At 33.6% G+C, this 14,928-nt stretch overlaps 1 protein-coding gene across 4 annotated transcripts in view; it reads left to right on the plus strand.

Annotated features, from left to right (window-relative positions):
* CHD1 (chromodomain helicase DNA binding protein 1) overlaps positions 1–13,136 on the plus strand; it is a 73,123-nt gene extending 59,987 nt beyond the window's left edge. For 3 of the 4 annotated variants that reach the window (XM_025292193.3, XM_025292196.3, XM_025292194.3), the window contains 5 exons: positions 637–815; positions 8,103–8,199; positions 9,141–9,192; positions 9,957–10,167; positions 11,596–13,136. In XM_025292193.3, coding sequence (XP_025147978.1) covers positions 637–815; positions 8,103–8,199; positions 9,141–9,192; positions 9,957–10,167; positions 11,596–11,941 — 885 coding nt within the window. In that variant the 3' untranslated portion in view covers positions 11,942–13,136. The remainder of the gene's footprint in view (positions 1–636; positions 816–8,102; positions 8,200–9,140; positions 9,193–9,956; positions 10,168–11,595) is intronic. The other variant, XM_025292195.3, reaches the window with a different exon arrangement.
* The last annotated feature ends 1,792 nt before the right edge of the window (positions 13,137–14,928 follow it).

Here is a 14,928-nt window from a genome sequence, read left to right on the forward strand (position 1 = left end):
TAGTTTTTATTACATAAATTGGACTTTATTGAATGGTACAGTTGTCCATTATTGAATGGTATGTTGTCCTTTTACTAGCATTCTGGTGATATGTAGGCCAAGGAAAAGATTAGTTTCTATCAAACACCCTGACATCCCTGACTACCTGCAATAGGATAGCAGCAAAATTCATCATTAGCTACTTTGTTTTGTCCTAAGGAATTAGAAGAATAGACAGTTTATACTTGTAGCTATATTGAAGTTATAGCTTTGCGGTGTATTATATAAAGTTTCTTTTACATTTTATTCTGTATTAGAGCCAATATAGAATATTTAAGTTATACTCTGAAATATTTTATCTTTTAACATTAAAACTGTTTAGAATGGTGTGCTATACAGTGTAGAAAGTAACTGCTTTTGTAAAAAGTAAGTAAAATCCAAGGCTTTTACCTACACAAAGATTGATTTTTAAATAATGGAAAACCTTGCTTTCTGAATAAAGTCTGAGGGGAAAACTCTTGATATTTAAGAGCTGTGAGGTGAGGTTTAATGCTCATTTCATGCTACATTTACTCATGTAAGTATCACTGGAAGAAGTAGCTCTGTGTTGAATTCATGCCTTTAATACGTAGTTCTGCTCTTCTTTTCCTATTTAAGTGTAAAGAGAGGATGAGGCCTGTCAAAGCAGCATTGAAGCAGCTTGATAGGCCTGAGAGAGGCCTTTCGGAAAGAGAACAACTGGAACATACTAGACAGTGCTTGATAAAAATCGGAGACCATATCACAGAATGTCTGAAAGAGTATACAAATCCTGAACAAATCAAGCAGTGGAGAAAGTAAGTGACGTATTTTTCAGGACGTGTTAAATTTGTAATTGTGTAACTGTCTGTTTGTCTCTTACTTGTGTCTAGGGCTTCCCTGATAGCTCAGCTGGTAAGGAATCCGCCTGCAATGCAGGAGACCCTGGTTCGATTCCTGGGTCAGGAAGATCTGCTAGAGAAGGGATAGGCTACCCACTTCAGTATTCATTGGCTTCGCTTGTGACTCAGCTGGTTAAGAATCCTCCTGTAATGTGGGAGGCCTGGGTTCGATCCCTGGGTCGGGAATACACCCTGGAGAAGGGCAAGGCTACCCACTCCAGTATTTTGGACTGGAGAATTCCAAGGAGTCGGACATGACTGAACAGCTTCACTTCACTGTTTGTCTCTTGTATTTCAGTTTCTTTTTCACCTCCTGAAGTTTAGGTCACAGAATGTTTACAGAGGGAGGCTGGTTGTTTTCATTTTTTTCCTTTAAAACGTTTTATAAATAAGTGATTCCTTAATTATGCATAATGAAAAACCACAGGTGGCATCTCTGCCTTTAAATAAATAGTGAAAGGTATTTTGTTAAAATTCAGATTGCATTTTATTCTTAAAAATTTCCCCAATTTACCAAATTATTCTCAGTAATACCCTCAAATGTTGGTATGCCAATTTGTTACATAAATTTAGCAGTTCATCTTCTCAGTATGACTGTAAAGCCTTGTAAAAATAAATGTCCTCAAGCAGTGTAAAATGCAGACTCTATTTTCCCCTTCATTTTAGAAGTAGCAGCAACACATTTGATCTTAAAATCATAAATCTGAACTATGATATGATGTGATAAGTGATACTATAATGTGATAAGTGGTATTAATCACTTAATGATTACCAAATCCAGGTCACTGTTAAGCCAGACTACTAGACAGGCTAGGAAAACAATAAAATGAGCACAAACTAGTTATTGTCAACTGTTTATTAACCTACTGATTTCTTTGCTACATGCAGTGCAGCTGCATATCAAAACAAAACATTTTCATGACACATTTCTGTAGGAGGCATTATGATTTCACTAAATTAAAAAGAAAACTATCCTTATCCCCTTCTTAAACTCAACCAGGACTCATTTTAGAAAGAGGAGATAGGAAGTTGATAGTGATCACAAGGCTTTTGTAAACAAGTGAAGCTGAGCTTATGTCTAAAGAAACTGAAGCCTTGCGTGGACGTAGTAGAGTCTAAAGCCATGTGCCTGTAATGACGTGGAGTGGTCACCGTGGTTGGATCACAAGACATGCATACTTAGTTGCAACTTGCCTAATTTTTGACTTTATGACCTTGAACAGTTACCACTATATATGAGCCCTCAGTATTATCACCTGTAAAATGCTAAGACTGCATATTTTTCAGTTACTGAAGAATAATGAAAGATTTTTATGAAGAGTGTGTCTGTATTAGTCACTCAGTCATGTTTGACTCTTTGCGACCCCATGGACTGAGTCCTTCCAGGCTCCTCTGCCCATGGAATTCTTCAGTCAAGAATACTGCAGTGGGTAGCCTATCCCTTCCCACGGGTCTTCCCGACCCAGGTCTTCTGCATTTCAGGCAGATTCTTTACCACATGAGCTACCAGGGAAGCCCTTTTATGAGGAATGAGAGGCAGTCATTCTCAAGTACTGTATTCATAGTGTCTAGTTTAATATTTTATTTATGATTGGAGTATATATACTAGAGCTTACTGCTTTCCTAAATACCATAAAAGAGATTATTCCATTTTTCTCAAACTCTTATCTACTCATACAGTGACCTCTAAAGTACAGAACTACAGGATAGGAATACAGTAGAAGTTCAACTATATATACCAGGATTAAGTGAGAATATAGTCACATTCTCTGTCTTTTCATATTTAAGAGCCAAAGTTAAATTTTCTGTGTCATTGACTCCTGAACATATTGATATCTTGATTGTTGTTTGTCTGAGATAAAATTAGAAAATAAAAGAAATGCAGTGAGTTATCTTTAAAACTGAATTTAATTAAAGGATTATATTAAAAGTATTTCCTGCCTTTAGTGTAACAGGAGCTTAGTTTCTCTCTGAAAATAACTTGTGTACTATATACCAGTTTTTAAACCTTCATGTAATTAGAGTTTAGATTTTTGAGTTTATGAAGAAGGCAGAGTATCGATTTTACTGACTTTTTAAGATTAGAAATGAACAGCATCTTGTTGAAATTACATGTTGACTAATACAAGTAGTTACTTCAGGTTTAGTTACTAGGAAAGGGGGAGGGAAAAACCTCTAAAAGAAGAGAGACCAAATAGCCAAGAGACTTTTGTGTTTGCCCTTAACTTCCAAGGCTTTATTTCTCTTTCTACACAGCTGGGCAACTTACGTTTTGTTTTCCCTCCCACTCTCATCTACCTTGATTTCATATTCCTTGGTACTTATTCCTGCTGCCACTGCCAGATTCCCTTAAATGGTAAAGGAGAACAGAAAGACCCTAACTGAGAAATATTTCAAAAGCAAATTAGTTTTTAGTCTGCTGTCTTGGAGAAAAATTGGGGGAAAATGTAGAAGCAAGGGAAAGAGTCCCTTGTATTAAAGGTTGAACTTCTGATCACCTGACCCTGCCCCCACTCCACCCCACAGAACACAGCTACGGTTACTGATTCTACAAAAGGAAGAACTATCAAGACCTTACCTGCAATTGTAAAGATAGAGACTTGATCCATGATTATACTTTAAGCAAATTTTCATAGTAACCATAATTTTATAACCTGCTTTATTTCTTACAGATGTTTATATACAAATATTTTGGCTTGTATATAAACATGAATAGTTGATGAGGAAATACGACACTAGTTTTTTATTTAAAAATCACTTGTAATCTAGTGATAACCATAATAATGCATATTTGTGTTTCACTTGTACTTTCCTATGCTTCATTCTAAGATCCCTTTAAAAATGCTCTGTTTAGGAAGTCTTGATAGTTATTAGTTCCACTTTACAGAAGAAAAAAAAAATGGACTCAGGTAAACCACCTTGAAGGGCTAGGACCTGGGGTATGGCAGAGGAGGCGTGTAGCGCGAGCTTTAACAAGGCACTCACTCTTGCACTAGCTCCAGGTCTGGAGTTTTGCCCAAGATCACACAGTTTAGCAGGTGATTATAATTAGGACCTGAATCTAATTTCAACTAGATTTTTTTCTACAGAAAAGATATTGTTAAAGAGAAATTACTAACAAAAACACAGTTTATTAATTCCCTATCTCTTTACTCTTTTCACTCTAGAATGGCAATAGTCGATAAATTCATTTAAGGACTAGTTGAATTTTCTCAGCTGCTGTGGATTTCACTTCAAGTTTGTCCCTGTGGTGGACAGGGAAGCCTGGTGTGCTGCAGTCTATGGGGTTGAAAAGACTCAGACACTACTGAGCGACCAAACTGAACTGAACTGAAGTTTGCTTATAAATTTTATTTCAAGGTTAATGTCATACCTATAGTGAACATTTTAATATCTTCTGATGACCATTTCCCTAACACAGTATTCTTAAAAACTTAAAGACATGCTGATACTCGTGGGGAGGGGCAACATAAAGACATACTGATTCTTTTTAGCCTTTTGTTGTAATAAACAACAAAATGAAAACTAGAATGTGCTCATTATATTTAATGAATAACTCAGGTACTTTATACATTAATAGAAGCCAATAACATTAGTCACAATTTTAATTTCATTTATTTTTAAACAAGACAAAACTTGCATTTTACTTTATTAAAGTATAGTTGACTTCCACTGTTAGTTTCAGGTATACAACATCATGATTCGATAGTTTTATAGATTAGGTACCATACAGTTTTATACTATTGACTCTCTTCCTTGTGCTGTATGTTACATCTCAGTGACGTATTCATTTTGTAACTGGTAGTTTGTACTCTTAATGCCCTTCACCTGTCTCACTCGTGCACTTGTGCACGTGCCTTCTGGCAGCCACAGTTTGTTCTCTGTGAGTCTGTTTCTGTTGTATGTTCTACCCAACTGGAGTCCGTCCGTGTTGTCCTAAATGGCAAGGTTGTATTCCTTTTTATGTCGGCGTGATATTTCTGTGTGTGTGTGTGTGTGTGTGTGTGTGTGTGCGCGCGTGCGTGCACGTGCAAGAGAGAGAATTCTACTTCTTTATTCATCCATCTATGGATGGACACTTAGGTTGCTTCTTTGTCTTGGCTTTTGTAAAAAAAATAATGCCACAGTGAACTTGGGGGTGCATATATCTTTCTGAATTAGTGTTTTCATTTCCTTCAAAGAAGTACAGAGGAGTGGAATTGTTGGATCATATGGTAGTTCTATTTTTAATTTTTTGAGGAACCTACATGCTGTTTTCCATAGTGACCATACCAATTTATATTCCCAGCAACAGTGCATGAGGACCCCATTTCCTCCACATCCTGGCCAACACTTGTTTTTCCTTTTTTACAATAGCTGTTAGGTGTGAAGTGATACATCTCGTTTTGGCTCTGATTTGCATTTCCCTGATGATTAGTGATATTGAGCATCTTTTCATGTACCTGTCAGCCATCTGTATGTCTTCTTTAGAAAAATACTCAGGTTCTCCACCCATTTTTTTATCAGTTGCTTTTTTATATATTTTAATTTCAAAATAAGCTGTTTTAGTTTAATGTCAAACAATGGATAAAAATAGGATTTGGCTAATTAGTATATAAATTACAAAGATTTTAATATATTTAGTATTGAAGTTGTTGAAGGGTTTGATTTTCCCAACCGCTATCTGATATCTTTCATGACTTGATATTAGCTATTTTTTCTTTCTTTCATTTCATTGATAATTGATTACAGAGAATAGTATTGTCTAAAGAATGTTCAAATAAAAAAGCTAAGTAATATTGACTCTACTTAATGAAGTGTTTAGGGGGAGATACACTGATACCTATACTTTTTCTTTGAAATGCAAACAAAAATTAGAGCAATTGAGAGGGATGGCTATATGGAATGATATGTGATGAAGCAGGCACAGTAAAATGCTAATAAGAGAATCTAGGTGTTAAGTATACGGGTGATCATTGTAAAGTTCTTTTGTATCTTTGGATGTATGAAAATTTTCATGTTGAAAAATTAACAAAATAGTTATGCATGTGTATTATGAAAATGTTCCATTAATTTAAATTAGCCTGATAATATTTGTCTTGATAACTTGATAAGCCTTGTTAATATGCTGCATATTTTACTTAAGTAGCAAAAATTTACAGGCTATATGAAGTATTACTAGAGAAACAAATTTTGAGAATATTACACATATATATGCACATTAAATATAAGGGTTTGAGTGACTGCTCTTTAAACTGCAATACATTTTTGTAGTTTTTGTAAAATTATAGACCCAAATATTGATGAAGAATAGGTATCATCTTATACTGCAGTTAAGCAAACAGCTGTTCCAAACTAAATTAAAAAAGAAATGAAAGCACTTGAGAAAGCCACATCTGACTTAACAACACTGCTAAGAATTCTTTTAGAAATCACCAGTTATCCATCTCTGTATGCACATATGCTGGGATAATTTTGTAGTTATTGCATGACACAGATGTCTGATTTCCAGAATTTATTAACATTTAGCAATTTAGTAGTTTACAAGCAAGCAGCTCTTCACACATATCTGTGTTCAAAATCAAAAGGCTGCGAATGTTTGATCTTAGTGGAAAAAGAATTAGAAACCCTGTCTTTTGGCCTTACCTAGTCACTTAGTCTCATTACCCCATTTGTTTATTTTAAAAATTCTCTGCTACATCTGACTGTGCCTACCTGAAGGATGGTACAGCTTAGGTACTTTACACAGTTATCTCATTCAAGACTTCCTGACAGTGTATGTTTTGTAGTCCTGGGCAATTGATGCTTGGTAGTTGAGAGAAATACGTCTTGGCTATTAAGAAATCCCCAAATTAAGTGCTGTTGTTGTACAATTTTATTTCTCCCATAAAAAGGAATGAGAAAAGTTATTTTTTAGCTAAGGATTTTTGATTTTTAGACTTTCTTCTGTACTATCACTGAGAGATGACTTTCTTTGGGGAAGTCATTATTCACACATACAGGGTTTTATTATTTTTTTAAAAATCACATAAATGTGGACTTGTGCCTCAGTGGTAAAGAATCCACCTGCCAGTGCAGGAAACATGAGTTCAATCCCTGATCCAGGAAGATCCGACATGCCTTGGTGCAACTAAGCCCATGCGCCACAGCTATTGAGCCCATGCTCTAGAGCCCGAGAACCACATCTGCACTGAGCCCATGTGCCACAACTGCTGAAGCCTGCACACCTAGGGCCCGTGGCTCTGCAACAAGAGAACCCATTGCAGTGGGAAGCCCACATGTCACAACTAAAGACTAGCCCCCATTCACCGTAACTAGAGAATAGCCCACATAGCAACGAAGACCCAGCACAGCCAAAATAAATTTAAAAAAAAAATCACTTAAAATTTGTTGCTTGAACTCAGTAAAGATATTGATGTTAGGTAGTCCACTAAACCTCCATCATTGGCTCTTTAGTAATTTCTTTACTCTGTTTATGTACACAAGATTCAAAATCTTTAACATACCTACCGGAAAGCTAGAGGGTCGAGAAAAATTGTAAATATATGAAATTATTACTTTTATAGTGATGGCAGACAGACTTCAATTCACATGTCACTGATTTGTAGTGGCTCTGAAGAAGCTCTGTTGAGACAAATCCAAAGACTGCATCTGAATTTATGAAGGAATACCATGGTCAATTACTAATCCTAATCCCAGCATTGGGATGGGAAGAGAGGTGTAAACATGGAGTACTGTCCTGGGCTTACAGTGTCTGATCATGTTACTCTTATGACCATTACATCACAATTATAAAATGACAGGAACCTTTTAATGCATTATTCAGGACTTCTTTTTCACAAGCTTAATCCATGTTTTCTGATGATATTTTACTTGAACTACTAACATAGTTTATTCCTTTTATATATAATCTGAAACATAATATGAATCCCTTCCTAATTTGTAAGTTTACTTCTCTTTAGTTTCAAATCTTCAAATCCGAAGACTATAAAATGAAGGAATTTGGAAGAGAAGTAAAAGTTAACACTGTCTAGTTTTATTGGGAATCTTACCCACTTACGAAGGTTTTTTTGTTGGTTTCTTTTTTTTTTTTAATGCTAGAAATAACATCTTGAGACTTCTTTCCAGAGAGGGCTAAGATGTGTGTGTTTCTGTGTATACTAAAAGGATTTCATTAAAAACCAAGTATTTTCAATCAGACTAATTTGCCTTTTATTCTTCTAGAAACCTGTGGATTTTTGTATCTAAGTTTACTGAGTTCGATGCAAGAAAATTACATAAATTATATAAGCATGCTATTAAAAAACGGCAGGAATCCCAAGTAAGTAAATGCATCATTTTTCTTTATGTAATTAAAACAGATACTCTTCCTTATACAAGAATTTAGCTAATAAATGTAGAAGGAATAAGGGAAGTAGAAAATCTCTATTAAAGTATTAATACCACAGCAAAAATTGCTTCAGGTGAGAGCTTCCAAGGAAAGCTAAAAATTAGTGGGCAAGAAAACAAGACACTAGCATAGTCTGAAAGTATCTCCTCCAAGATCTTTACTGATTACAAAGAGAAAAATCATAGCTTTGTAGAGGAGAAACCTGCCTTAGCCGCCTTAAACAAGCAGTTAAGATTAATGTCACCAGTCATAAGACATAGTGACACCATGAACCCCCTGTATTGTGTACTGAAAAAGGTACATCACTTTGTGGAATTCTTGGCAAAAAGGAATCTCATGAGTCAAATCATGAGAAAATATCACATAAACCCCAGTGGAGAAATACTCTGTAATTGTCTAGTACTCATCAAGTGTCAAGGTCTTAGAAGACAAGAAAACTGTCCCAGATTGGAGGAAACAAAGAGGACCTGAGTCCCAGATTGGGTTCTGGAGAAAAAGAACCTTAGTGGAAAAATGTGAAATCTGAATAAAGTCTGTAGTTCAGTTAAGAGTATTGTACTAAAGTATAAATTTTTTAGGTTTTATTATTATACTATGGTTATATAAGAAACATTAAAATTAGGAGAAACTGGTAAAAAGCATATGGGAACTCTCAGTACTATTTCTTCAGCTTTTCTCTAAGTCTAAAGTTATTTTGGTTTTTTTAAAAAAAAGTCATAGGACCCATAGTTTCTGCTTTTAAAAAATATATTAATGTTACATTTATAGATTCTAATAGAGGAGACCTTTTAGCATCAGGATTTTCTTTTTCATGTTTTACAATGTTGTTTGATGCCACTTAAAAGATTCTTACATATGTGTATTCATTTTAGCAGAATAATGACCAGAACAGCAGCTTGAATACACAAGTGATTAGAAATCCAGGTAAGTCAGTCTTGTTAATTGTTTTGGAAAGTCAGTTTAAAAATTGGTCTGTTTTTTTTTTTTTTTTTTGCTGGGAGGGTGAGGTGTTTTTGATGATATATGCCCATGTTAAATTTAGTATCTTAATAATCCTTTTTAGCTTATTAACTTTTCATAAATCACTATAACCAGTTTCTAAAAAATATAGAATTGTTGAACATATTTTTAAAAAATTATTTGGAGTATTAACAGATTAGTTAATATTAATAGATTAATTATATTAATCTAATTAATTGAGTGATTAATTGCTCTGTGCAAGAGTCATAAAAGTATAGTCTGAGAAGGAAATGGACCTTAAATTTTTTGTTGTGATTCTTCACATTTCAGATTAAAGTAAACCTATTCATAAGCCTTAGAATGACTTCTTATAAACTATTTTCTAAATGCTTTAACTGCTTGTATTTGGGAACTGGACAGTCAAGAATCCGCCTGCATTACAGGAGACTCAGGTTCAGTCCCTGTGTTGGGACAATCCCCTGGAGAAGGGAATGGCTACCCACTCCAGTATTCTGGCCTGGAGAATCCAATGGACAGAGGAGCCTGGTTGGCTGCAGTCCATGGGGTCTCAAAGAGTCGGACAGGAGTGAGTGACTAACACTTTGACTTGCTCACTTTCGTTGGTTGGAGCTGAAACAGGAGTTCTTATAATCTAGCAGTTAAATTATTTTGTTTACCATGTATTTTTTTAAGTCATTAACAGAGGTTGGACACTTTTATATTAACAGATGTAGAAAGATTAAAAGAGAATACAAATCATGATGACAGCAGCAGGGACAGTTATTCGTCTGATAGACACTTATCTCAATATCATGATCATCATAAAGACCGACATCAGGGAGATTCGTACAAGAAAAGTGACTCTAGGAAGAGACCTTATTCTTCTTTTAGTAATGGTAAAGATCATCGTGATTGGGATCACTACAAGCAAGACAGCAGGTAAACTTGACAATTTTAAAATTTTGCATATTGATGTCTTTATTTGTTGTGTTTGACTTTATTGACCAATTCAGTTTTCAGGTAATCAAAACACGTCTTATGTAAAATAAAGGTTAAATAATAAAAAATAAATTTCTCTATAAAAATGGGTTTTTAATTATAAATTTAAGGTCAGAGTATACAATAAAAAAATATTTAGTGTGGGGAGTTCTATAATTAGTTATGGAATTCATTGTTGGTTTGGCGAATATGGGCTAAAATACTTTTCAAAATATAGTGAGGTAAAATAAAAGATTGATGGACTGTGGCTGAAGTGTGATGGTGAATTCTACATTCCATTGCATTAAAAAAACCTAATTTTTGTTTGAATAATTAATTTATGTGAAAACAACTCATTGAGGTTAAATTTAATCAAAGCAATCTGAAGATAGTCCTGAAATCATGAAGTTTTCTCCACTTACTGTTTTTTTAAAGTGTAAGTAGTAAACAGCTGGAACATAATAACAGAATACATTTTACTCCTGTTGATAAGGGGATATTTTCATTAATAAACCAAATAAAAATACCGAAAAGAGTAAAAGATCAGAAATTAATAGGTTTGTTTGTATTTTAGTTGTGCTCACTAAAATTTCTTCTGAGATGCACAGCCACATAAACTTAGAAAAGCACACAGTGAGAAAGAAAAGCCATATTTGTAGTGGTATATGTTTATAATTTCACAGACTTGCATAACAGTTTATATTGCTTATAATAAGGACCTTTTGTGAACAAAAAAACATTAAATTGTATTTGATGTATTTTATTTGAAAAGGCTAATATTTTAGAAATTACTTTTCATTAAACTCCCATAAATTTTTAGCAGACTGCCACACACTTATGTGTGGAGTAAATTTCACAATGATTTGTATATCAGGTCTTCCTATATAAATAATCAGATTAAGGAAGCTTTCAATAGGCATCACCAACCAATAAAAGTTCTCTTTTATAGATATATTTCATAGACTGTTTTAGAGGTTTTATTTATTTTTCCTGCTGCAGACTCAAAAGGCTCTGATTTCAAGGGTATTTTAGATGGATATACTTGTCTTAATTCTAATTAATTAGTTCCAGTAAAGATGCATTAAATACAAATGATGCATAGAAGAAAAAGTAGCAACCAATCTTAAATGGCCATGTGAAGTTAGACGCCATCTGAAGTGCTTTGTATGGTTTCACTTTAGTTTTATGAATGGAATAGTTTTTCCAAAGACATGCAGAGATAATTTTTCAGTGATTTTTAATGAACTCACTTATGAAATTTTGTGATGAAACACTGAATTTGTATAGAATTAGAAGTATGCATTATTTTTGTTTTATTTTTAATAAGATTTATTTGGAAACATTTAATTAGCATTGCTAATTTAAAATTCCTGATTTCTCTTTTATTAGATATTACAGTGATAGAGAGAAACACAGAAAACTGGATGATCACAGGAGTAGAGACCACAGATCAAATCTGGAAGGAAGTTTAAAAGACAGAACTCATTCTGATCATCGTTCTCATTCAGATCATCGGTTACATTCAGACCATCGATCAAGTTCTGAATATACACACCATAAATCTTCCAGGGATTATAGGTATCACTCAGATTGGCAGATGGACCATAGAGCTTCCAGTAGTGGTCCCAGATCTCCACTAGACCAGAGGTCTCCTTATGGCTCCAGATCTCCATTTGAACACTCAATTGAACACAAAAGTACACCTGAGCATACCTGGAGTAGTCGGAAAACATAACGAAAACTGATACTGTCTTTCTGGACTTTTCTTTTAGCCATATATCATAAACCAACACAGTAATTGCCTTACATGACTTGAAAGATATAAACAGATCTTCTGTCAGTAGCAGTATTGTTACTTCTTTCCAGGATGCAAGGTCTATTATCCCAACAGAAGAAAAAATATTTTTATATTTAAGGATTATGCTGCACTGTACTACAAATATTGTAGTACTATTTTTTTTCTTTTTTAAAGAAATGGAAAATGTTTACTATTACAGGGACCTCAACACTGCCCTTCCATGTAGGCTGGATAAAACTTTTTAAGTCAGTGATTTTAGACTGACGTCCATTTAAATTATGTTTGTATATGAACTTTACTCTTACCTGTGATCATGTTTCAGGAAGGAATGAAAGAGAGTTCTTTTCTTAATAAAGAAAACACACTCAAGGACTTTATTCACTTTCCAAAGCTACTTGTTTACATTGTACACTGCGACCACCTTGCCGCTTTTCATCACAAGCTTGAATATTTAAATTCTGTACTTATATCTGTAAAATAGCCAGGAATTTCCTGTTTGTGATCTATTATTATGCCTTTTTACACACACACAAACAATGGCTGTAAATTATTGTAAATGAATTAAATGAGCTTTCCTTACTTCCTTCCCCTTCTCAGGCTTTTTTTGACTGTTCCTTTCCCTACCAACTCAGGCCTTCTTATTGTTTAAATATATATATATATATATATATATATCAGTGTAATAACACTTTTTAATGATTTATCTTGATGGAATCATTGTTTAGAATGTAAAAAAATGGGGAAAGGGGCCACTTAATTCCATTATAGTCCTTTTTATATTGACTATTTTATTAGATACATGTTATTTCTTTCCTTTTCCCTTTTTTAGTTAATATTGTGTAACAGAATGGTGAGATGATCTGTAAAATCTAAACTGCATGCTCTGGAAACATTTTTTTCAGATGCATTTGGTTTAAAAGGGTAGGTCTATGAACACTTCCAGAATCCAAAAGGCCAAAAGTTGTTGTAAATCCATTTGTTTTCCTTTTCATGTGGGCAATAATGTCAAATGTGCTATGCAGCCAGGTAACATTTTAGGTAAACTTGATTGACTTTTAATAAAAACTGTTACAATGCACACTGATTGTATATAAAAACCTTATATATGACAAATTAAATTTAAGAAAAAGGATATGTGGGCTCCTGTAATTTTCTGCTGCATTCTTATTCCCTCAAGCACCTAACTTTTTTTTTTTAATACTAACATTTAGTTTCCAGAAAAGAGTATTTTGGTAAGCAGTTGAACATTGTTAATTTGTAGCACTACAATTAAATCTATTTTGAAGAATATATGAATATATGAAGTAAAATTTAGATAATAGAAATCTTTGCTGGACTCTTGATTTTCTGCAGATATTATTTTAGAATGCCTTATATTTATTTACAGATTTTTTTTTATTTTGTTATATTCAGTGGGAATTTTTAAATCTTGTGGCATACACTCTTGGATGTGTGCTGTGATATAACACATTTGAACCTTAACTTTCACAAATATAAGTATATTGATATATTCCTATAATATTCTTAAATGTGTCTATAGATTAGCTGTGGGAGTGATGTACAGATATTTGTCTATAGATATATTTTTAATATTTTCCTTTTGTCCAGTTAGGTCTAAAATTTACACTATGTGTACTAAACAGAGCTTCTATATCCCCCCAACCCTTTTTTAACAGCAGTGATTCCTGTTTAGATAGTTATCTTGAATGTCATTTCCTGGTATGTCAGATAACTTGTGGAATAACTCAATTTTTATAAAAGTGATAAAACAATTTAATGCTGGTATACGTTTTTGTAAGAGTTATCATTTTTTCCACTATTAGTATAAATGATTACTTTATTCCACAATATAACATTTAATAAAAAATTTGTAATGCTTATTAAAGTCATATTAATACAGCTAACAGATCAGGGTTGACATTTTCCATTCATCACTCTGTAGCTGGGACATTCGCATTATATCCTATTGTGAAAATTTCATAACTCAGTACATTTTTGAGACAAATGAAATGGACTCTTAGCTTTCTTAACAGTGCTATGTTTAGTTGAGGATTTCAGGCAACTAATCAGCTGAGTTGAATGAAAAATCTACAACTGTATGTAACATTTATTAGTTGATGGCAAATATGTTCATTATTTGTAAGAATCAGCAATTACGTAGAAAAGGAACAAGCCATACATTTTAAAAGACAAAATGGAGAAAAACATCAGTACATAGGTATGACAGGAAACATTCTTTTTAAAAATATGCCTAATTTTTGTCTTTTTACATGCTCATTCTGATTTGCCATTTTTATTCATTTGTGTTTAATTTTTTAAGAATGAGGTTATGCATAGTACTGTACTAATTAACCCTCCACCTTAAAAATATACAATAAATGATTCTTATTAAAAGCAATGGTCTGCGTATAAAGAAAATATTCTTTGTTTAGGGTATGTTAGAAAATAATTTTCAGACTGGAAAACTGTGAAAAACCAGTGTGAATGATTCGTTTGTTAATTTCAGAGTGAGTGGGTTAATAAAATGAGAACCTTTGAAGTTGCATAAAATGTAGACTACACATGTAATTTCTCTTGAGCTCTGTCTTTGAGGTTAACTAATGGAAGGTTTGTGTAGATTATATGTTGGTTTACCCGGATTGCATTTCCTTGAGCTTTGTCCAGAATATACACAAAAGGTAGATGGCATAATACTATCTGCACCACATACTGCTTCTGACTAGAAAATGATCACTGGACTATCAATAACTTTGAGCGTTTTTAAGGTGGGATTTATTTATTTTAATTGGAGGTTAATTACTTTACAATATTGTATTGGTTTTGCCATACATAAACATGAATCCGCCACTGGTGTACACATATTCCCCGTCCTGAACCCACCTCCCTCCCCGTACCATCCCTCTGGGTCAAACAACTAATCTTAG

This window comes from Bubalus bubalis, chromosome 9, assembly GCF_019923935.1.
Source record: "Bubalus bubalis isolate 160015118507 breed Murrah chromosome 9, NDDB_SH_1, whole genome shotgun sequence".
Classification (NCBI taxonomy): Eukaryota; Metazoa; Chordata; class Mammalia; order Artiodactyla; family Bovidae; genus Bubalus; species Bubalus bubalis.